At 42.1% G+C, this 25,856-nt stretch overlaps 1 protein-coding gene across 4 annotated transcripts in view; it reads right to left on the bottom strand.

Moving 5' to 3' along the window:
• LOC144600173 (E3 ubiquitin-protein ligase RNF130-like) overlaps positions 1–25,856 on the bottom strand; it is an 83,391-nt gene that overhangs the window by 22,768 nt on the left and 34,767 nt on the right. For all 4 annotated transcript variants that reach the window (XM_078411656.1, XM_078411653.1, XM_078411657.1 and 1 more), the window contains exons 4-5: positions 17,748–17,830; positions 1,097–1,193 (exon numbers count right to left, since the gene is read on the bottom strand). In XM_078411656.1, coding sequence (XP_078267782.1) covers positions 1,097–1,193; positions 17,748–17,830 — 180 coding nt within the window. The remainder of the gene's footprint in view (positions 1–1,096; positions 1,194–17,747; positions 17,831–25,856) is intronic.

The following is a 25,856-nucleotide window of genomic DNA, read 5'->3' as shown; positions in this document are numbered from 1 at the left end:
CTCAGAAGGCAGTGAGGCCAATTCTCTGAATGCTTTCAAGAGAGAGCTAGATAGAGCTGTTAATGATAGCGGAGTCAGGCGGTATGGGGAGAGGGCAGGAACGGGGTACTGATTGTGAATGATCAGCCACGATCACATTGAATGGCGGTGCTGGCTCGAAGGGCCAAATGGCCTACTCCTGCACCTATTGTCTACTTAATAGGTACCTGAGGGGTAACCTTTTTTACACAAAGGGTGGTGAGTGTATGCAACAAGCTGCCGGAGGAGGTAGTTGAGGCAGGTACTACATTAACATTTAAGAAACATTCAGACAGGTATATGGATAGGGTAGGTTTAAAGGGATAAGGGCCAAACCCATATTAAAATCTATATTTAAAATTTAGATGTTCCTTGTGAGTTTAATCATTATCCAAATTGAAAGGTTTATTATAGCATAGTCCATACTAAGCTAAACACATGCTACAAAGTGAGTTTGTTGATGTGGGGTTTCTACTTTGAAAACTTGAGGAGAAAGCAAGGTGGGGAGAAAACAAGGTGGGGGGGGGCGGCTAAGTCTCAGACAGGGTGTTAAGGAGGAAATAGTCTTAGATGGGGTCAAACACGGTGTTAAGGGGCGATAGTCCCAGAGTGTTTGGGCTGGGGGGGGGATTGTCCCAGACAGGATCAGGCAGGTTGTTAAAGGAGGGGGGGGGGGGGGGGGGGGGGGGGAGGGGGAAGAGATATCTGGACACAAGAGGAATTAGAAAGATTTTGACGTGTGTTCTATTTCCTTGTTATTGTACGCCAAGATGCCAATTAAAACTGGAATCATGTTTAACAAGGTGTCATAGAATTTTCAACTAAACTTAATTCAAAATAATGAATAAAACAGTTTTATCAAATTATAAGAGCATGGTATTTATATTGCTGAATGCATTCAATAGATTTCAGAGAATGATAATTCTCTAAAGGATGCACATTTATAGAACATCTTTTTAAGATAGCTATTTTAGTTACCTTCACTTAATGAATTGCTGAAAGCAGCATGGCACAAGGCCGTCCAATCGAATAGAAAGTGTGAGCACATTATTTATTAAAAGTAGCAGTTTATTCTTACCAGGATTCCCAGTGCTTTCAGTATATTTAGTTTGCAGATAGGGCAAGTACAGTGTTCATTTAACCAAGGATCAACACACTGTTTGTGGAAGACATGCCTGAAAAATTCATAATATAAGTAATTTTAAAATTCATCAACTATATTTGTACAAGTACCAGAATATATAGACACACAACTATTTTAACTTCACTTCAAAGATTGTTAACAATGAGGCGAACAAATACTTTAACTGGGCAACGAGAACACCAAGCCATTCACATAGACACAGGAGAGACCTCTGTGGCTGGATTCAGTATAGTTAAAAAGGAAAAAGGAAACGTGAAATTCAGGAGGCTGAAATCAGACAAGCACAACAAATATAAATGAAGTAGGAAAGAACTTAAACTAATTCGCTTGCCTGTACCCCATGTCAGAATTTGCCCTGCCCCCATTCCTCTTCCATCTTACTCCACCACCACACCCTTCCCATCCCCCATCCCCCCCCCCCCACCGCCAACCAACCACAATCAGTCTGAAGGAGGGTCTGGACCAGCCACAAAGTGCTGGAGTGCATAGGTGACAGTGGGTCTGAAGAAGAGCCCCAACCCGAAACGGCACCTAACCATGTTCTCCAGGGATGCTGCCTGACCCAGAGTTATTCCGTAGGAAAAAAAACTGCAGATGCTGGTTTAAATCGAAGGTAGATACAAAATGCTGGAGTAACTCAGCGGGTCAGGTAGCATCTCTGAAGAGAAGGAATGGGTGACGTTTCGGGTCGAGACCCTTCTTCAGACTGATGTCAGGTGAGGCAGAGGTTCACCTGCTTCTCCTCCAACCTCATCTATTGTACAGGGGAGGCAATCGTTCACCTGCACCTCCTCCAACCTCATCTATTGTACCCGCTGTTCCAGATGTAAATTTCTCTACATCGGCGAGACCAAACGCAGGCTCGGTGATCGTTTCGCTCAACACCTTCGCTAAGTCCGCCTTAACCAACCTGATCTCCCGGTGGCTCAGCACTGCAACTCCCCCTCCTATTCCCAGTCTGACCTTTCTGTCATGGGCCTCCTCCATTGTCATAGTGAGGCCCAGAGCAAATTGGAGGAACAACATCTTATATTTCGCTTGGGCAGTTTACACCCCAACGGTATGAACATTGACCTCTCCAACTTCAGATAGTTCCTCTGTCCCTCTCTTTCCCCTCCCACTTCCCAGTTCTCCCACTAGTCTTCCTGTCTCCTACTACATCCTATCTTTATCCTGTCCCCTGCCCTGACATCAGTCTGAAGGGTCACGACCCGAAATGTCACCCGTTCCTTCTCTCCATAGATGCTGCCTGACCCGCTGAGTTACTCCAGCATTTTGTGTCTACCCCTGTTACTCTTGCACTTTGTGTCTTTCTTAAACAAATTCCTAATGGATTCACGTTAATTTTAAGTCCCAACGATATTTCATAACCCATTTTTGCCCTCCTAAATTCTTAATTTTTTACTTGCATCCTCCACATTCCTCAAGGGAATACCTTGATCGCAGATGACTATTACTGCCTAATGTTTCCTTTTTAAAATCTGATCAAACATAGAAAAGTACAGCACAAGAACAGACCCTTCAGCCCACAATGTCTGTACATGATGCCAAGACCAACTCTTAACCACCTGCAAAGAATCCATATTCCTCCATTCCCTGCACATCCATATGCTTACCCACATTTCTTAAATGCCACAATTATATCTGCTTCAATCACCATCCCTGGCAGCACGTTCCAGGCACGCACCACCGTAAAAAACTTGCCCTACATAATTCCTTTAAACTGCCTTAAATCTATGCCTTTTAGTATTTGAAACTGCCGGGGGTGGTGGTGGAGGCAGATACAATAGTGACATTTAAGAGGATTTAGATATCATATCATCATATCATATATATACAGCCGGAAACAGGCCTTTTCGGCCCTCCAAGTCCGTGCCGCCCAGTGATCCCCGTACATTAACACTATCCTACACTCACTAGGGACAATTTTTACATTTTACCCAGCCAATTAACCTACATACCTGTACGTCTTTGGAGTATGAACATGGATATCACAGACAGATGATATTAATTTAGCTTGACATCATGTTCGGTATGGATATTTTGGGCTGAAGGGCCTGTTCCTGTGCTGACTGTTCTATTCTATCCCTCCATATTCATGTGCTATCTAAAAGCCCCACAATTGGCACTATTGTATCTGCTTCCGCCACACCTGGCAGAGCGTTCCACGCACCTTACTCGTGATCTTATCTTTGTTTACACTGCCTACATATTTAGCTTACTATATTTCCCGACTTCCACCTTTGTTTCTCTTTCTTATTTACTGTAGCAGAAAGAGGCCATTTTGACAATATGTCGGTTCAAAGCAGACCAATCCCAACTGTCCCATTTCTTTTTCTTTGTTCTTTGTAACCTTGCAATTTATTTTCACTCACATGTTTTTCAAATGCCCTTTTTAAAAAACTATTTACATTCACTAGCTGTATAAGATAAGAACGAGTATATATTTGGAGTACTTTATGCAATTTTGGTTGCCCTGATACAAAATGGATTAAGTTGGAAAGGGTGCATAAAAAAACATGTACAGCATGTTACCAGGTCTTGAGGGCTCCAATTGTTAAGGAGAGGCTAGATAGGCTGGAATGTTTTTCCGTTGGGGCGTAGAAGGCTGAGGGATAATGCAGTAAAAAATCAGGAGAGGCATAGAAAAGGTGAATTGTCACAGTTTTTTTCCCAGGTTAGAGGAGACCAGAACTAGAGGGCATATGGTTAAATTGAGAGTGGAAAGATTTAAAAGAGACCTGAGGGGCAGTTTCTTCATGCAGAGGGTGGTGTATATATAGAATGAGCTGCCATACAGTACAACGGTGACGATTAAAAGACATCTAGATGGGTAATAGATAGGAAGGGTTTGGAGGTATATGGGGCAAATGGCATTCGCTCAGTTATTAAATCTGGTCGGAACGGACGATACCGCCTGCTTCTGTGCTCTATGACCAAGGATTAATTTGCACTAGCTAATTAACCACCAGTATATGCAGCAACTAGTAGAAACGCACATGTTCATGGTGACAATGTGCAGGCACCACAAAGATAGGACCCAAGATCAGATCAAATCTAGTTCTTAGGAACTGGAGGCAGAACTTCTTTTTCTTTAGGAAATAGAGAAAGCTGTCCATAATTTGGTGCATAGGCTCTGGTGTCTTGACTTTTCTGGGAGATTTCTGCACGGTGGCGCAGCTGCAGAGTTACTGCCTTGCAGCGAATGTAGTGCCAGAGACCTGGGTTCGATTCCAAATATGGATGTTGTCTGACGGAGTTTGTATGTTCTCCCCGTGACATGCGTGGGTTTTCTCCGAGATCTTCAATTTCTTCCCACACGCCAAAGACGTACAGGCATGTAGGTAAATTGGGTTGGTAAATGTAAAAATTGTCCCTAGTGTGTGTAGGATAGTGTTAATATGCGGGGATCACTGGTCGGTGCGGACCCAGTGGGCCGAAGGGCCTGGTCCCGCGCTGTATCTCTAAGCTAAACTAAAAAACTGACGAAACAACAGTTAGTCTGCACTAAATCTGGATTTGATGGTCTAGAGTGCTCCATATGTGCTCTTGAGTGGTTTTGCTGCACAGTTCAACATTAGACCAAGATGGAAATATGACAGGACAAAGGAAACAAAATAATAGTAAATGTTTTTTAGTAAAAGGGATCATACCAATATTTAACTCTAGACACAAAATGTCTGAGTAATTCAGCAGGACAGGTAGCATTTCTGGAGCGAAGGAATAGGTGATGTTTCGGGTCGCGACCCTTCTTCAGACTGATGTCAGGGGAGAGAGAGATACATAAAGAAGTGCAAGGTGTGAAAACAGGACGAAGGGAATGGAGATCAAGAAAAATGTAGAATAGATCATTTCTAGCTGGGAGAAAGTAACAAAGCAAACAGAGATAAAATGTAGTCGGCACGGGCGGCACGGTGGCGCAGCGGTAGAGTTGCTGCTTTACAGCGAATGCAGCGCCGGAGACTCAGGTTCGATCCTGACTACGGGTGCTGCACTGTAAGGAGTTTGTACGTTCTCCCCGTTACCTGCGTGGGTTTTCTCCGAGATCTTCGGTTTCCTCCCACACTCCAAAGACGTACAGGTATGTAGGTTAATTGGCTGGGTAAATGTAAAAATTGTCCCTAGTGGGTGTAGGATAGTGTTAATGTGCGGGGATCGCTGGGCGGCACGGACTTGGAGGGCCGAAAAGGCCTGTTTCCGGCTGTATATATATATGATATGATATGATATGAAAATGTACTAAAACTAGTAAGACTAGTTGGAGAACTGGGAAGGGGAGGGATGGAGAGAGAGGGAAAGCAAGGGTTACTTGAAATTAGAGAAATCGATGTTCATACCGCTGGGGTGTAATCTGCACAAGTGAAATATGAGGTGCTGTTCCTCCAATTTATGCTGGGCCTCACTCTGACAATGGAGGAGGCCCAGGACAGGAAGGCCAGTGTGGGAATGGGAGGTGGGTTTAAAGTGTTTAGCAACCTCTCTTTAATATATTTAACTCTATTATTTAAAATATTTAACCCTTTCAGCCTACCCTTTAAGTTGCATCAAGTTAGATCTTTGATAAGGTAAAAAAAAAATCATCAGATAAAAATGTAAATATTTAGTTCTGACTGAACGATCGGTGTAACTTGATAGTGGAGGGAGATGTACTCTGAATGAGATCACTTCCATCAATAACATGTAAATATATCTGAATTTGTAATACAATAAGGCTTTGACAAAAGGTCATAATGCTGATAGAATTACTAAAACACAGGATGGATGCACATAAACATATTCATTCCCCGGAGGAAGAAAGACAACTCTCAACATTGATTTTTTGTGCTGGGTTCTCCAGTTTCCTCCCACATCCCAAAGTTGTGTTGGTAGGATAATTGGCTGCTATTAACTACCTCTTTTTATAAGTAAGTGGCAAAAAGGAATCAATTGGGGAAGATGTTGGTGGACATTCAATGGAGAATAAATATTTGGTTATATGAGAAAAGGAAGGGGGAAGGTGTACTGATAGGATTGTGCTACTAGGAACCAGCATGGCATTGATGGGTCCAATGGGTGTTCCTTTTTGTGATGTGTATGTGATTTATTACAATTTTACTTCAACTATTTTCAGTGCCTTGACATCCTTCTTGAACTACAGACAGTACACACTACTCCAGCTGATAACTAGAGATTTGTAAATGCTTGCTTCTACATTTAATGGCCTTGTATGTTCTCTTAATTACCACATTAACTTGTTTTACCATCTAAAGTTTATGAACACCAGTCCCCAGATCCCTCTGATATTGCACCACACACAATAGGCTTATTTATTTTAATTATCCTCTACGCCATTTCAAAGTGGGTCACTTCACCTCAATCAACGCTAACTTGCACCTGTCATGTCTGCTCATTTCACCAGTCTCTGTTCTCCAAGATGTGCAGTTACCCTGTTCACTACATTGCCAAGAATGATATTGTCAATAAATTTCAAGCCTGCATATCCTGTGCTCAAGTCTTGGTCACTTACATATAATTACAGAAGTAATGATGCAAACAATGACCCATGGCAAAGTCAATAATCATCCTTTCATTATTACTTTCTTATTCCCTAAAAAAACTATCCTCTTCTATTTGGCAGTTCCTGGTTCAAGGATGACTTGTTTGCTCTCCAGTTCTGTGGGTCTGAGGTGATGAGGTGAATGTGAGATTTACATAATTTGTCACAGGCATAGTAGAAAGTGCTTGACGGGCTGAGTGGGTAGAATGAAGGGTGCCGAGCTCCTTCCATCATTTATGCTGGGCTTCTGTGTGCTCTACCACAAAGACTTGAAGTTTTCAGTAGACACAAGGAACTGCAGATGCTGGTTTACAAAAAAAGTGCTGGAGGATCTCAGTGGATCAGGCAGAATCCCTGGAGAACATGGAAAGGTGAGATTTCGGGTCTGAAGAAGGGCTCCATCCTGGAACATCACCTATCCAAGTTCTCCAGAGATGTTGCCTGACCCACTGATTTAATCCAGCACTTTGTGTCTTTTTCTTAAATTTGCAGTGCTATCCAGTCTCATTCGCCATTTTCATTAATTTATGGACTCGGGATTCCCACAATGTTGTGAAATAATTACAGGACAGAAGGAAGCCATTTTGCCTTTCGAATCCAAACCACCATGTGCAATCCAGCTTGTTCCACTGTCTTGTGCCTCTGCCCACAGTCCTGCAAATTCTTTTTCAGACACCTATCCAACTCATAATTGAATCTTGGGAAGATCAATGCGAGGAAGGCGGCTGGTCAGGATGGCATCAGCTCGAGGCTCAAGTCCTGTGCAGACCAGCTGTGTGGAATAGTGGAGCATGTCTTCAATCTGAGCTTGAAACTGGGGAGAGTTCCACAGCTGTGGGAAAACATCCTGCGTGGTACCGGTACCAAAGACGCCACACCCGAAGGAACTCAACAGTTACTGGCCGGTGGCACTGACATCACACCTGATGAAGACACTGAAGCATCTGGTCCTCGCCTATCTCCGCCCCCTGGTGAAACCATCAATGGATCCGCTGCAGTTCGCCTATCAGACTCGCATCGGGGTGGAGGACCATCCGCCATTATCTACCTACGGAACAGAGCTCTTTCACACCTGGAGAGGCCAGATAGCACTGTGAGAATCATGTTCTTTGATTTCTCCAGTGCATTCAACACCATCCAGCCGGGGCTTCTGGGGGGGCAAGCTGGTGCGCACAGAAGTGGATCACCACCTCACATCCTGGATTCTGGACTACCTCACCAACCGACCACAGTATGTGAGGACAAAGGACATGGTCTCGGACAGGGTGGTCTGCAGCACTGGGGTCCCACAGGGAACAGTGTTAGCTCCATTTTTGTTCACCCTCAGCGGACTTCAGGCATAGCTCTGCAGACTCCTATCCACAGAAGTTCTCTGACAACTCTGCCATCGCCGGCCTCATCATGGGCGACAAGTCAAGTCAAGTCAAGTCAAGTCAATTTTATTTGTATAGCACATTTAAAAACAACCCACGTTGACCAAAGTGCTGTACATCTGATTAGGTTCCAATGGGGAAAAAAATGAAACATACAGTAGCACGCAAACAGTTCACAGCGCCTCCTCAATGAGCCTCAAACGCTAGGGAGTAGAAATAGGTTTGGAGCCTGGACTTAAAGGAGTCGATGGAGGGGGCAGTTCTGATGGGGAGAGGGATGCTGTTCCACAGTCTAGGAGCTGCAACCGCAAAAGCGCGGTCACCCCTGAGCTTAAACCTAGACCGCGGGATAGTGAGTAGCCCCAAGTCGGCCGACCTGAGGGACCTGGAGTTAGAGAGGGGGGTTAGAAGATTTTTGATGTAGGGGGGGGGGGAGTGTCCATTTAGGGCTTTATACGTGAATAGGAGGAGCTTGAAGTTGATTCTGTACCATACAGGGAGCCAGTGGAGAGAAGCCAGAATCGGGGTGATGTGGTCCCTTTTACGGGTACCCGTCAGGAGTCTCGCTGCGGCGTTTTGGACCATTTGCAGGCGGGACAGGGAAGATTGGCTGATCCCAGTGTATAGGGAGTTGCAGTAGTCTAGGCGGGAGGAAATGAAAGCGTGAATGATTTTTTCTGTGTCGTCGAATTGGAGGAAAGGTTTGATTTTAGGTATGGTTCGAAGTTGGAAGAAGCTGGCTTTTTACCACAGCGTTGACTTGCTTATAAAATTTTAATGCAGAGTCAAATATCATGCCGATGTTTTTGACATGCGGTTTGACTATGCAGGATAGACTTCCAAGACTGCCTGTTATCAATTTGATGGAGTCGGGGGGGCCGGATAGGATGATCTCAGACTTGCTCTCATTTAATTGGAGGAAGTTCTGTGCCATCCAACATTTTATGTCCTCAAGGCAGTGTAAGAGGCTGTTTAAATTTGACTGGTTGTTGGGTTTCAGGGGGAGGTAAAGCTGAGTGTCATCGGCATAGCAGTGGAAAGAAATGCCGTGCCTTTGAATGATTTGGCCAAGGGGGAGCATGTATAGAGAGAAGAGAATGGGGCCTAGGATGGAGCCTTGTGGAACTCCGCAGGAGAGGCTAGCTGGAGCAGAGGAATAACTGCCTATGTTGATGGCGAAACTCCTATCTTTGAGGTACGAAGCGAACCAGCTCAGGGCAGTGCCATCAATGCCAACCGCGTACCGGAGACGGTCAATAACGATGGTGTGGTCCACTGTATCGAACACTGCGCTGAGGTCGAGAAGGAGCAGGATTGCACAGTCGCCGGTGTCGATGGCGAGAAGCAGGTCGTTGTGTACCTTCAACAAGGCAGACTCTGTGCTGTGGTGGGCTCTGAAACCTGACTGGAAACTTTCCAGGATGGTGTTTTGGTGCAGGTAGGGCACTAATTGGTTTAGGATTGCCTTTTCAAGGACTTTTGACAGGAATGGCAGTTTGGAAATGGGTCTGTAGTTGCTAGGCAAGGTGGGGTCTAGGTTAGGTTTTTTCAGTAGGGGCTGGACCACCGCGTGCTTGAAACTGGTTGGAACAGTGCCAGTGGCCAGAGAACTGTTGATAATAGAGAGGATGCTGGGACCGGCTATTGCAATGACATCCTTCAGAAGGGCAGTGGGGGCAGGATCAAGGGGGCAGGTTGCAGGTTTCATAGCGGAGACAAGCTTTGCAAGGGAGGATAGAGTGACGGGTTGGAAGCAGTCCAATTTAGATGAACAGACTAGTGAGACAGCTAGGTCACGGGTGGGAGGGGAAATGTTCATTCTAATGTTCTCAACTTTGTTGGTGAAACATTTAGCGAATTTAGCGACAAGGACAGGGCGTACAGAGAACTGATCAAGGAGTTTGTGGACTGGTGCCAGCGGAACTGCCTCCGGATCAACGCGGGGAAAACCAGGGAGATGGTGGTAGATTTCCGCAGGCGCAGCCAGGTCCCCCAACACCGGTGAACATCCAGGGAATGGACATCGAGAGGGTGGATTTTTATAAGTACCTGGGTGTCTACCTCAACAGTAAACTGGACTGGACTTAAAACACCGATGCGCTACACAGAAAGGGCCAGAGCAGACTTTATCTGCGAAGGAGACTCAGGTCCTTTGGAGTGCAGGGGGCACTCCTAAGGACCTTCTACAACATGGTGGTTGCATCGGCCATTTTCTATGGAGTGGTCTGCTGGAGCAGCAGCATCTCAGCGGCAGAAGGGAAGAGACTCGACAAGTTGGTCAGGAAGGCCAGCTCTGTCCTGGGTTGCCCCCTCGACTCAGTGCAGGTGGTGGGAGAGAGGAGGATGATGGTAAAGCTAACATCGCTGCTGGACAACGACTCCCACCCCATGCAGGACACTGTCACTGCACTGAGTAACACTGCACTTCAGTGACAGACTCCTTCACCCCAAGTGCATGAAGGAGAGATAAAGGAGGTCCTTCCTTCCCGCTGCTGTGAGACTGCACAACCAGCACTGCTCCCAGCAGACGAGTCAACAATAACAGCTAAGAACACACAGAAAACTGATGACAATTTACGTATCTTTCATTTATAATGAATGATCTCTTGCTATCCACTTTGTTGCTGTAACACTGTACATTTCCCCAGTGCGGAACGAATAAAGGAATATATTATTAATCTGCCTCCTCTGCCACCACCTGCAGTAGATTCCAGATCACACCCACTACTTGTTGACTGGAAATCTGTAACAAGTGGTGTACTGCAGGAATCGCTGCTGAGATTTGTGTGTGTGTGTGTGTGTGTGTGTGTGTGTGTGTGTGTGTGTGTGTGTGTGTGTGTGTGTGTGTGTGTGTATATATATATATATATAGAATGTAGAGCATTGATTAGCAAGTTTACAAACAACACAAAAAGTTGTGGAGGCATAGATAACTCAGAAGTTTGTTCAAAGATACAGCGGGACATAGATCAGCTGAAAGCACACTGACAAACAAAACATAATCCAGACAAATACAAGGTAATGCACTTTGAGAGGCCAAATTCTATTACTATATGTAGGGTAAGTGGTAAGGACCTGAGGGGTATTAATGTACAATGAGTTGTTAGGGTGCAGGTAAATAAGTTGTCTGAATCTGGTTGGCCAGGATGGATAGGGTAGTGACAGAGGATTTAATATGCTTGCTTTCATATGCATTGAGTATAAGAGTTGGGACGTCATGTTGCAGCTGTATAAAACATTGGTTACACCACACTTGGGAGTACAGTGAACATTACTACAGGAAGGATGTGGTAACTTAAGAATGCAGAAGATATTCACCAGGATGTTGCTTAGAACAGTGGGCTAGAGGGGAGACTAGATAAGCTGGGTGTATTCTTACTGGAATATAGGAGGCTAAGAGGTTATTTTACAGAGGTTTATAAAATTAAAGGCAGTGTCTAGAATTTTAGAGGTTTATAAACATTAGAGACAAAATCTAGAATTTTACCGAGTTCTATAACATTAGAGGCAGTCTAGAATTAGATGGCACAATTTAATGTGAGAAGGACACGTGAAGTCAGTTTTTCCACACAGAGGGTGGTAAATATTCTGGAGGTCTGAAAGATTGGTGTCTCTATCCCCACTTCCAAAACAATCAAGAATGCATCGCATCAGAACCAAGTGACGTGCGATTCCAACATGAGTCACTCCCAGTCTACTTTTAGCCTAATCAATATCTCCACTACATGCTCCTCTGCAACACTAATTTCATCTTCCTCTTTTGTGAAGAGAAATGCAGTTGCTCAATTAAGTTCTGTTTCCCCATAATGCCCCTACTTTGGCCTATCGTTTATTTAACTATTTAACTTTTTCTATTAGTTATTCTTCTTTTCTCATTTAATTCCTCGGTGTTTGTATCCTTTTTCATTCTCTCCCGCTATGCTGTATTTTGCTTGGTTTTCAATTGTATTTTCTATCTGACATATTTTAAACATAGCACAAAAAGTAAGGAAATTTGTGTTTGGTAGATTATTTCTTAGTTGTAACAATGCTTCTTGGCAATAAATCTTATACCGTTGGAAAGCCTGTTTATTTCCCTTTTAAATGGTGCCACATTTGTAAGGAACATGCATTTGTGGGATGAGCAGCAGAGCTGAGTATATGGGTTGCGCCCATGAAAAATTTGCCAAATCGTCTCTGCCAATGCCAAACAGCTTATTCTGCTGTTGCTATTGACTCTTGTTTTGAGCTTCTGGTACCCCCAGGTGCTGACAATCAGGTGCCTGATTGGCACCTGATTGGCAGCATCTGTGAGCATGGGCCCTGCTACAGTGGTCAGTAGGTGTCTGCTCCAAGAATCGGCATGCCACGTTTGACTGATCTGGATAGGGCCCATGCGATAGGGCAACTTCAAGCTGGTGTTCCGCAAAACCAAGTTGCGGCATTATTTGGAGTGAGCCCTAGTACCATCTCCAAAGTGAAGGCCAAGTTCCATATAACGGGGGATGTCAGAGACAGGCCGCGAAGTGGGCGTCCCAAGAAGACGACACCCGAAGAAGACCGTTTCCTCACCCTGTCAGCACTTAGGAACCGTAGGCTGTCTTCTACAGATTTGCAGTCAAGGTTTGCAGGACGATATGGCCGACGGCTCTCTGCCCAGACAATTCGGAACAGACTGCATGCAGCCGATCTCATAGGGCTGCCAGGAGGCCTGCCATGACCGCCCTTCACCGTCAGGCCCGTTTGCGCTGGTGTCGGCAACACGTGCACTGGAACCTGAACATGTGGAGGAACGTTATGTTCAGCGATGAGTCCAGATTCTGCCTACGGCAGTTGGATCATAGGGTCAAAGTGTGGAGAAGATGCGGAGAACGCTATGCTGATTGCTGCACCGATAGAGTAACATCTTTTGGTGGAGGCAGTGTGATGGTGTGGGGCGGCATCTCCCTCACTGGAAAAACGAGGCTTGTCATCATTGGAGGCAATCTCAATGCAGAGAGATATCGAGATGAGATTCTGCAACCAGTGGCAATCCCATATCTCCACAGTCTGGGACCGAACTCTATCCTCCAAGATGACAATGCTCACCCCCAGAGCAGGGTTTCTCAGAGACTACCTCCAGAATTTGGGAGTGGAGAGGATGGAATGGCCTGCCAGCAGTCCTGACCTCAACCCCATTGAACACTTGTGGGATCAGCTTGGGCGTGCTGTTCGTGCCAGAGTGACCAACACAACCACGTTGGCTGACTTGCGACAAATGCTGGTTGAAGAATGGGATGCCATCCCACAAGTGTGTGACCAGGCTGGTGACCAGCATGAGGAGGAGGTGCCAGGCTGTTGTGGCTGTGTATGGTTCTTCCAAACGCTACTGAGGCTCCTGTTTATTAAATGAATAAATTGTTAAATTGCCAATATGTCGTTTCTTCAGACTTCAATCATTCAATCCACCAAACAACACCGAACAAGAGTCAATGGCAGAATAAGCTGTTTGGCATTGGCAGAGAAGATTTGGCAGATTTTTCATGGGCGCAACCCACATACTCAGCTCTGCTACTCATCCCACAAATGCATGTTCCTTACAAATGTGGCACCATTTAAAAGGGAAATAAACAGGCTTTCCAACAGTATAAGATTTATTGCCAAGAAGCATTGTTACAACAAAGAAATAATCTACCAAACACAAATTTCCTTACTTTTTGTGCTATGTTTATAAACGTTTCAGTTTTACTCTAACCTCACTTGGCTCTGTCATTCAAGGAACTTTTGTTTTAGATGTCCCCTTTTCATCCTTTTGGGAATATGTACGGTCTGGATATCAGCTGCAGCATTGTTCGGAATTGGAGAAGGTCACTCAGCCTCTGGAGCCTGTCCCACCATGACATCATAACCGATCGGTGTCTCCATTCTATTTATCTCTCTTTGCAAAATATCCATCGATACTTTTAACAAAAAGGATCAACTGCTTGGCTTGAACAACTCTAATTGTCCCTAAACATCAACAATCTTCAGAGTCTCATATTTTTATTACCTATTGAATGAAAAACCATTTCCTGATTCCACTCTTAAAAGGGTAGGCTTTAACAGTGTTATGTCCTCTTGCTCCGATTTCCCTCGCCAGATTTCTCTGCATCTACTCTACTGAGGCCTTTAATTATTTTAATCAATTCAATCTTCAACCTCCTAAACTAAAGGAAATAGGAGTAAAGGTTCTGCAATCAGTGTATAAAACTTAATCCTTTAAATTCTATTACTTTGGTGAATCTGCAATGTACTCCCTGCAAGGTTAATACACCCTTCATGGTGCAACGTTAGAAAGTTAATATAGTATTCGAGACAAGGGCTGACCAAAATTCCATTATTGAAACATCACATCCTGAGTTATGTACACAAACCAGAGAACCTTGAAAGAAACAAGGACACAAAATGAAATATTTCGCACCAGCAAACAAATATCTAGTTGTCCTCTTTCAATCTAATCTTTCTACAATGAAGGAATGGTAAATGACTGAAAACAGTGCCAGATTTGTTCTGGTTATTGAATAATCTTCCACATGTATAGTTAGATTCTTCTGTTCAAACAGAATCGGTTTCCACTCAATTCCCCCTCTGGTGTTTTTTCCCTTAATTAAATTATTATCAATAAAGATGAAGATGTCAGTGCTGGGGTTCTCACTTAGGGTACCGAAAATCACATCTGGATACAGCATGGTTTAATGCCTTGTATCATGTTCCGTTTTGGTCACCCTGCTACAGGAAGGATGTCATTAATTTGGAAAAAGTGGAGAGAAGATTTATGAGAATGTTGCCGGAACTCAAGGGACTGAGGCATAGGTTGAGGCTCGATCTAATAGATAATATTGTGAAGGAAATTGATTAGGTGAATGCGCAGGGTTGGGGAAACAAGAACCAGAGGACTTAAATTTAAGATGAGAGGGGAAAGATTTAATAGGAAGCTGAGGGGCAACTTTTTCATTCAGAAGGTGGTGGATATATGGTATTTGCTGCCACAGGACGCAGATATTATAACACCATTTAAAGTACATTAGATAGGTACATGGAAAGGAAAGATTGAGGTATGTGGTCCAAAAGAAGGCGAATAAGACTAGCTTAGATCAGCATGGACGTTAGGTTGAAGGGCCTATTTCTGTGCTGTATGTCTCTAATATACTAAATGCATTACATGGATAGAAAAGGTTTAGAGGGATACAGGCCAAATGGAACCAGCTCAGATAGGCATGCTGGTTGGCATGGAAGGGTTTGGTCTAAGGGCCAGTTTCTTGTTTTAATACAAATTTATAACTCAACACTCTCTCCACAAGCTGATACTATGAGCTGGGACATGTTTTGAAAACAACTGCATCCTGCAGTTCAGTACTTCTTCAGCTCCAGCAATTCCACAATTAGATGAAAATTTGAGTAGAGTAAATCACTGCCTATTGCACAGCAGTAAATGTAACGTGACTAAAATAGTTTCACAACAGATTAAAAATACTGGAAAATCTTAGCTGATCAGGTTGCATCCGTGGAGAGGGAATTGGAGTTCTGATGTAAGGCAATTAACCTGAAATATTAATACCCATGTTTCCACTGATGTAACTTGACCTGCTTAGCAATTCCTGCATTTTCTGTTTTTATTTCAAAGTATTTTGGTTCTGAAGTTTCACAATAATTTTCAGCGTTCCCTCTATCAATGCTAAAAAAGCGGAACAATTCTAGAAACTCTCAGTGGTTCCAGCATCATCATGGAAAGAGAGAAAAAAAAGTTAACGTTTCTGGTCAATGGAAGCCTCGCATCATAGCTGGTAACTCTCAGAGAGGCTGCTGAACCCATGGGTTTTTATTTCAGATTTCCAGCATCTGCAATATTTGCATTTCCCTTGCCCCTGTACAAATGGGAATTTTAAACTCTGGTCCCACAAAACAATAAGGAATAATCTACTGTACATCCCAAAAACTGTAAACATAGTTCCTATTACAATCCTTCAATCAGTGACTTTCCACTTTAGAGATACAGCACAAAACAGGCCCATCGCCCACCAAGTCAGCGATTCCCATACACTAGCACTATCCTACACATTAGGGACAATTTTACCGTAGCCAAGTAACCTACAAAGCTGTATATATTTGACGTATGGGAGGAAATTAGAGCAGGAACCACAGATGTATATTTACATAAAAAGACAAAGTAACACAGTGGGCCAGGCAGCATTTCTGGAGAACATGGATAGGTGATGTTTCGGGTAGGACCCTTCTTCAGATTGTCTATATTGTTTCTGGTTTGTTTCTAATTCCAAATAGTTTCTTTGAGTTTTCGATACGATTCATCCAATTATCAAAAGGTATAATTCTAAAATATGCCATTATCACCGTCAACGTTCACTTCATTGCATCTTATCATATATCATATCATATACAGCCGGAAACAGGCCTTTTCGGCCCACCAAGTCCGTGCCGCCCAGCGATCCCCGTACATTAACACTATCCTACGCCCACTAGGGACAATTTTTTTACATTTTTTACCCAGCCAATTAACCTACATACCTGTACGTCTTTTATTCCCATTAAAAGGTATTTTGACATATGAACATGCTATACAGTGATACAAGTGCATAGTGAAACTAACCATTATTACTATGCTTGTACATTCAACTCCATAAATTCCATTTTACGAAAAAAAATCAGTGGCCAATTCTAACTTCAGCTTAAGCTCTCTTTTGTTTGCAAACACAATAGAGTGGATGTGGCAAGGATGTTTCCACTGGTGGGAGAGTCTAGGACCAGTGGTCCTAGCCTCAGAATTAAAGGGCACTCTTTTAGAAAGGAGGTGAGGAGGAACTTCTTTAGTCAGAGGGTAGTTAATCTGTGGAACCCATTGCCACAGAGGGCTGTGGAGGTCAAGTCAGTGGATATTTTTAAGGCAGAGATAGACAAATACTTGATTAGAATGAGTGTCAAGGGTTATGGGGAGAAGGCAGATATCAGCCGTGAATGAATGGCAGAGTGGACTCGATGGTCCGAATGGCCTAATTCTACTCCTATAACCTGTGAACATATCTTCCGTCTTACCATAGATATTTTGAATGAGAAACATTTTGCACCTTTGCAGAATTCCATTCAGCCTTACACAATGTGAAATATTTGTCTTCTATAGGTCCTGCATTTATGTGCCAATTACCAGCACATAAAGGCAGGACCTTTATTTTGTCTTCACCAGTACAGTCTCCATTCACCTTGGTGATACAATGCATAACTATTTTGAGTTGAAATAAACATAAGAGGAACTCAGCAGTTCAGGCAGCATCTGTAGAGGCAAATGGACAGATGACATGTTGGGCCTGGACCCTTCTTCAGACTGACCCACTGAGATCCTCCAGCAGTTTATAGTTTCCTCAATTCAAGCATCTGCAGTCTCTTGTGACTCCACATAACTATTCTGCTTTGGTCTCTACCTTGTTACCTCCATCATCAAATTCCCTCCTAAACGTATGTTTTTAACCACACTTCAGGAGGCTTCTAACCAAAATTATAATTTTGCTTTTACTTCCATTGCTTTTTGGGACACTTTTCACTTTAAAGAGGTTAGGTAATTGCCATTTTAAAACATATAATATTTTCGCAGGATTGCAGTAATATAATTTATGCAAAAGGTATTGATAAAATGTTCTTTACATATGTAAAATAAAGATGAAAGGCTTACTTGCATGGCAGAATCCTGATCACATCATTAGATTTGTATCCCTCAATACAGACTGCACAGTGATCGAATTCTGGATCCGTTTCCTGATAAATGCAATAAATATAATTCAGTTAGTACATGTGAATTTTATTTAGGAAAGGGAATTCTGTTCTTACAATAATTGCAATCTACATTATGATACACGAGGATAAAATATTACATGTTCCTGGTAGAACCCTGCAGATATGGAAAATGGCAGCGGCACAGCTGGTACAGCCTCAGCCTCTCAGCGCCAGAGACCTGAGTTCGAACCTGACCTCAGATGTTGTCTGTGTGGAGTTTGCATGCTCTCCCTGTAAGCACATGGATTTCCTTCAGGTGCTCTGGTTTCCTTCCATATCGCTAAGATGAGCAGGTTTATAGGTTAATTGGCCCTCTGTAAATTGCATGCAGGGGGTGGATGCGAAAGTAGGATAACATAGAACTAGCGTGAACGGGTGGTTGATGGTCAGTGTGGACTTGGTGGGCCGAAGGGCCTGTTTCCATGTTGTATCTCTCTAAACAAAAACAAATGCAATCTTCTCAGTAACCCTAGTTCATGCTGTTATCTTTTCAGTACAGGGAGCATAATTGTTGTCAGTGCGAGTAATGACCATTGCAACTTAGTAGGTAAGCAGCATCCGTGCAGAAACAGAGTGCAGGAAGCAGCACCAATACAATCATCAAAGTAATAGAAACAGTGTTGAGGGAAATATCGTACCACATATCCAACAAAGACAAACCTATAACTTGGGTCAATGCGAGTTCCCAAAGTGACACCTTTGATTTATAGAAAGTGTTTGCCTTTGAGAAATTGTTCAATTCGAGAATAAGCTCAGGTGGTGGTAGAGGAAGAGGAGGAGGAGGAGGGGAGTTTGAAGTCTTCCTTTTTCTATTAAGTTGTCTTGTTTTTACTTAAAACATAGTTGACAAATCTCTCAGCTGAATCTTCTCTAGTTACTTCTTCTAACAGCCCGTCTCCTTTAACAGGATTCCATGGGCATGCTCTATCTCTAAACTAAACTAAAATACAAAACATAACCCAAAACTATGCACTCCTTTTGGCATTTTTTGTTTTAATTTTGGATTGACCGCATCCATAGTTTTTGTAGTCCAGTACCCTGGTGGATTTGAGGATAAATACATTACTCGGTGTGACATTAAATTATTTAAGAATTCCAGACCTATACTATGGCAATTGATCCCAGATAAGATTGATTCCAGACCTATACTCTGGCAATTGATCCCAGATAAGATTGATTCCAGACCTATACTCTGGCAATTGATCCCAGATAAGATTGATTCCAGACCTATAAGATTGATTCCAGACTTATACTATGGCAATTGATCCCAGATAAGCTGTCCTGCTTTCCAGGGAATGGAGTAGAAAAGAGAAAGGCTATCAAGCTCAATTGTGACGTCTTCAGTGCTCTTCCTAAGTGATCCTCAATTACAGATGTTCAGCTATAACACAGTAGTCGTATTCCCAATAATTCTAGCATTATATAGACAATAGTATCAATGAGGGAAAAGAGGATTTGGGGCAAGAATTTCAGACTTGCAATAACAAAGTTATTATTACTGAAGGATTTTTAGAAATAACAGTCTTTTCAATAGAAATCCGTTTATTTTTGTTACTGCAAGCAAAAACACTAAAGGCTGTTTGTTACACTGTTTAATATAGTATGGTTGCACAAATATCAATAAAAGTAAATACATCCATTGCAATGGCCTGCCACAGTTAAAGCAGCAGATGTGTTCTTAAGAGACATCGGTGTCTGATTACTGCGTGGAAATTATATGGAAACAGTTTTTTTTGTCCCCATGACTGTTTAAATACAAGGCAGCTTTCTTTCTGTTTGTCAATTTCCAAAGTATTTTTTAAATAGGTTTCTAGTTTCTGATCAAAATCGCATTATAACTAATTTGGTCTACATAATGTAAATACTGCTCCGTGATTAATCGCTCCTGTTATATCCAATTTGTGTGAGGGTAAACCATGATATAGCAGAACTACCTATCATGTCCTGGTGAGATATTCTGTGATATTAACACAGTTAAACTAATAAAGTTTTCACCATTAGGTTCTCATCTATTTTAGACATGTCGGCCCTCCCCACCACCCCCCCCCCCCCTGCAGGGGTTGCAAGAGGCCTATCAATCTTCCCTGGGAGAGAACGAAGAAATAAAGGAAAAAGAAAATTGTGGCCAGGGTTGAAACTGATATTGTGTTCCGTCTTAATCATGCTAGTTACTAATACTAATTCCAATCAGAAATCTGAAGATAAGCAAAATACAAGGGGTGCTGGGACATGATGGGAATTCCAGCAGATCAAAAAATAAAACAGAGTTAACATTTCATCAGCTATTCCAGTCCAAAATCAACTAGTTAAATCTTTTTCTTTCCAATGATCTAGCCTGCCACTGAGAATTTCTAGTTATTTCATTTTGAGATGATTCAATGGCCTGAAAACATTTGAAAAGCATGAAAACACAGTGGACCGACTATGATCTACGATGGACTGTTGTTCCGTTGTGGATTTTGGTTTTGCACTATTATAGTGCAAAATATATACACTATAATTGTATTGTGTATATTATAACATACAATAATTGCTATGTTATAACCTAACACTGTTAGTTATTAGTTTATTGTGTTTTGGATTATAATATATTTCCTGTCGTGTATTATGTTTACGGGTGTGTTATTTTGATGCAAGTAAGAATTTCATTGTTCCGTTGTCGATACATATGACAATTACACACGCTTGACTTGACTTTTGAAGTAAAGAAAACGTTCACATCTCATCACTCATCTTTCACTAAATTGTATTTGATTCATTCTTAGTTGATGGTTTTATTGGACTAAATAAATCACTCTCATTCAGGCAATAAACACTCTCGTCCTATATGAACAAGAAAATGATATACATTTTGTCAGCTCCAATATGTAATCACACTGCCCCAACACTTCAAAAACAATAAACTGCTGTGAAGTGCAATGGCATTTGTAAGCAGGTGAAAAGTACCACAAATTAGGTTTTGAACAGTTACTATGGTGCCAGCCTTAACCCAGGTGCAGCAAAGACACATCAGGAAGTTGTGGGTTTACATGCTGCTTTAGAAACAGGCACAGAACGCAGGTGACACACCACATTGCAATAATTTCAGGTGGATTGTTAAAGTAGGCTTTGTCTGCCATCTCAGATAGTTGTAAATATTATAATGACAGTATTTAAAATAGTGCAAATATCATAAATGAACCAATATTTGTTTCACTCAAAACCAAAACATTATGGAGACACAAGAAACTGTAGATGCTGGAATCTTGAGCAAAACACAAAGTGGTGGAGGTACTGATTGGGTCAAACATAGGCAGGTGGGATTAGTGTAGATGGGGCATCTTGGTCAGCATAAGCAAGTCGGGCTAAAGGGCTTGTTTCCATGCTGTATGACTCCCTATGACTCGTGATTGGGGATACGTGCTCTTGAACATCACAACGTAATGAAAACGGAGCATAGGGAGAAACATTGTTGGGAGAGGCTGTTAGGGAATATTCAGGGGTTATAAAGTTATGTGGATGAGATATTTATTAAAAAGAGCCGATCTTCAAAATGGCAAAACAACCTGTTCACAAGCTAACTTGTAAGGATACTTTGTCTATAAATCATATAGCACTGAAACAGGCCCTTTGGCCTACCATGCCCATGCCGACCATCACTACCCATCTACTTGTTGTTTAAGCTTCTTTTTACTTTCCCTTCATGGAATTTAGAACAGTTCCTTTTGCTACCATCCACAGTCTGTTGAGTGGGTCCCGTCCCCACCCTTAATATCCAGCCCCTTGGCTGCAGTGTGCAACATTTGAACATTCACACCAGGTGTCCATCATCACAAGAGCAAAACCTTGGAAATGCTAAATCCTGAACTTGCTGCTGACACTCTATAGTAGTCAGATATGGGAAATAAATGTTGTTCTATCAAGATCATTGTTCCATAAACAAATAGAATTAAATCTCAACTAATGAGTTTGTGAATGAAACAGGAACCGGGCCGAAAGAATTAAACATGAATCATCAGCTCAATTGTGCCAAAAAAGGAAAACAAATTTGTATTGAGAGAAGAATATGGAAAACCAGAAACAAACTCATATTAATTTACTATCTGCATGAATGGTTGGCAGTGCAAGTAAATAAATCTGGCCGAATTGTTAGGTAATAGCAATTATTTTTGTAAAGAGTTAATTAAAGCACAAAAAGGAATTTCTCAAACATAGGGAGGTTGAGAAAAAACGACTCTACCCACAAGTCTGAAGACACAAGAAACTGCAAATACTGGAATCTTGAGAAAAACACAAAGTGCTAGAGAAACTCAGCAGGACAGGCAGCATTTATGGAGGGAATGGACAGACAATGTTTCAGGTTGAGACCCTTCTTCAGACTTTACCCGAAATATTGTCTGTCCATTTCCCTCCACAGATGTTCCATGACCCACTAAGTTCCTCCAGCACTTTGCTTTTTGATTATTCAGAAGTCTATAGCTGAGCAAAGTAAATTCTCAGCACTTATAGAGGCAATTGAGATTTCAGTAGGTATCTGTTCCTTACCACATTGCTCGAAATGTGCACAATAATAAGGACATGCTCACAAAGATTGTTATTTTGACACCAAATTCTGCTTATTGAAATCCAATGAAAAATGTTAAGAACTTAACTTGTGCATAATTTAATATGAGGCAGGATATTGACTGATCACCATAACATATCCATAATTAAGCTGATTACTCTTTGAGCTTGAACAATATTATAATCAATCCCTGGAGCCTGATGAAAAATCATTCTCTGAATGTGGCCATTACTGATAAAGCATCATCCACTTTGTGGGATTAGTTATGTTTGCAGTGGTTTGATACAACCAAGTCATTTGCCGGGTCACTTCAAAGCGCAGTGGAAAGATTGCCACTGTGGCAAGATATTAATGCTGGCAAGATATTAACCATGGTGCAGTTTTCTCCACAAGTCAGGTTACTTCAGATTGATTTCAGAGTTGGTCTCATGAAGTCAAAAGAGCATTTAAGAACGATTAAGTGCTAAAAGTATTGGCAGCAGAGACAAAAAGTATGACTAAGACTTGATGAGCAGGTTCTTTGCATTTCAAGCTGCTTCCCAGTACTCCTAACTTGCTCAATAAATGTTTCCTATGTATAAAAATGCAACTTTGTGTATATATTCTTTCAGAGCACAAAATTCAACGCTGTCAATCCAGTGCACTATGAAGAAAAAGTCACATCATTGGAGGTGCAAGAGACTGCAGAAGCTGTAATCTGGAGGGTCTTGATCTAAAATGGCAATCATCTCTCTGCTTCCATGGATGCCTCCTAACCTGTTGAGAATTCCTGTCGTTTATTTTATTGTATAGTTAGAGGCACTGTATTTTGTTGAAATATTAAACCAATGTCCTGTTGTTTTCAGTATTGCGAAAGATCCACAGCACTTGGAAGACACTAGGATGGGAAACGTTTAGAGGAATATGGACCAAATGTGGGTAAATGGGACATGCATAGATGGGCATTTTGGGCGGCACGGATGAGTTGGGACAAAGGGCCTGTTTCTGTGCTGTATGATATTTTCGATAAGAGCTCGGACATTATCTCATATCCTAGCTACTATCTATCCTTTAATCAACATCACCATATGAAATTACTTGGTCATTATCACATTTAGACCGTGGGCCGAGGTGCCTTTTCGTTTCATGTCGTGACCCACATCCCATATCTACCTGTATTTATAACAAATTGTGTAAAAATATTATAGAAATTATATCTGAAACTCATCAAGAACAAAACTTGCACATAATTTTAAAATATGGAAAAATATGGAAAAATCTTGTCAATTTTCCGAGTAGTAATTGTCCAATCAAAGCACGTTTGTCATTGAATCAGATGCCAATTACGCACTTTGTTTCAGGCTAGCTTGGCAGGGAGCCCACCTGTCGCTGTTCCTTCACTGTTGATGGGTCAAAGTCCTGGAGTAAATCCTGGCAAAACCCTGCAGTGCATGTTCAGAATTCTATCTCTTAGCTCCCGGAAAGCCACGGAGAAATGATATCAACAAACTTCTTTTAAGAGCCACTGAATACATCCTTAAGAGTTATATGCTGGTGTAATGTTTTCTTATAGTGTTTACGTTTCTAATTTAAGTTTACTTTAGAGATAACTTTAGAGTATAAACATCAGGGATACTGTCACAAATAAGCTGAAGGGTCTATATTATTCTCTCAGTCTGCTCTGCCATTCACTAGTACCGTGCCTCATGCTGTATTAGAAATCTCTTTCAGTTCCTAAACCTTAGGTGCTATCAATCTAATCTTGTCCTTGAATATATTCACTGATTGAGAATCTATGATGAAGTAAAAATCTGCTTGGATGAAGAAATGTCTGCTTTGTGATGTGCCTGACCAACTAACCTGGCAAGTTTTAATTTCTTCGACACAGTAAACAATTAGTAACAGCTATGTATCTGGAATTAAAACAATGTTTAAAATATTTTGGTCATGCATGTTCAGAATTCTCTCTGAGCTGCCGGAAAGCCGCGGAGAAGCTGGGACCGGAGCAGGCCAGAGCGGGGTCTCGCGGATCAACAGAGGCTGACGAAGCATGGGTCGACGGAGCCCGTGGCAGGAGATGGGTCGATGGAGCCCGCGGCTGATGGAGCCTGGGTCAACAGAACCCGTGGTTGGAACCTGGGTTGATGGAGCCCATGGCTGACGGAGCCTGGGTCAACGGAGCCCACGGCTGGAGCCTGGGTCGATGGAGCCCGCTGCTGGAGCCTGGGTCGATGGAGCCCACGGCTGGAATGCTGTGACTTTTTCTAATTAGCTTAATTAATTAATGTGTAACTTTTTGCACTGATGAGTTATGAATTCCTTCTCGATGATTTTTAAAATCTAAATCTGTGCCAAATTTCAAGTAGATATCAGAGATGGGTCACGAAAGTTAAAATCTAGACACATTTTCAATGGTCGGCCTAATTGCTGTTTGTTCTATTGGCTGTAAACAGTTTTGGGCATTTTGAAAGGAGCTAAACAGGATTTGATAAACATATCATCTTTATTAAGCATAAAATAGGTTCTGGTACTATCTTTTTAATTCTGATTTCCTTAAAAAGGACAAAATATTCTGCTGTCAGCACATCTTCAGCTAAAATTACTAATCCAAATTTCTGACTCAGCAGATAAAAATAGCATGATGTCCTTAACTCTCACTTTGGCACAGTGATGTATCTGGTAGAACTGCAGCATCACAGCGATAGAGACTCATTCAATCCTGACCTTGGGTGCAATATATGTGAAGTTTGCACGTTCTCCCTCTGACTGTGTGGGTTTCCCTGGGGTGCTCCAGTTTCCCCCCACATCCGAAAGAGGTGTGTTTTTGTAGGTTAATTGGCCCTCTGTAAATTGCCCTTAGTCTGCAGGGAATGGATGAGAATGTGGGATAACATAGAACAAGTGTGAACGGGTGATCGATGATCCTTCTCTTCACTCCATAAAGGATATCAACAATGAGATCAATCTAGATGCACAGGTTTCAGAGTTTGTCCAGCCAGGCAAATCTGTGACTTAAGTAGCATTACAATACAATACAATACAGAAGCATTAAATGTTTCTTCCCATATTCCAACTTGCAGTCATTAGTTTCCTCCTGTATGAACCAGAATTATACTGTAGTCATGCATAACACATTAACACAAATTGGATATAACGCAAAAGATGAATCAGGGAACACTTTTTGGATTACGCAGGGCGAACTGGTTACAACGCGATTTAAGTCGTGAATGAGAAAAGTACTTACAAGTTACTTTGGAAGTTGACAAGCAAAGAAAAGCTGTCTTAGATTTAAACAGTGTAGTGGAGAAAGAACATTTTCTGATGTAACCTCCCAATAATCAGGCACTATTTTATCTTAAGAACGCAAATGCTACTTAAACCAAGAGCAGCCGATACAATTGACAAGCAATTGTTTCTATTGACATATTCTTATTTGTTCGTATATTTAACTGGCAGTAACAAAAATGGACATTGCTATTGAAAATA

Source organism: Rhinoraja longicauda, chromosome 14 (genome assembly GCF_053455715.1).
Source record: "Rhinoraja longicauda isolate Sanriku21f chromosome 14, sRhiLon1.1, whole genome shotgun sequence".
NCBI lineage: Eukaryota > Metazoa > Chordata > Chondrichthyes > Rajiformes > Arhynchobatidae > Rhinoraja > Rhinoraja longicauda.
Note: the sequence above shows the minus strand (reverse complement) of the source record. Positions and strands in the feature narration are given on the sequence as shown.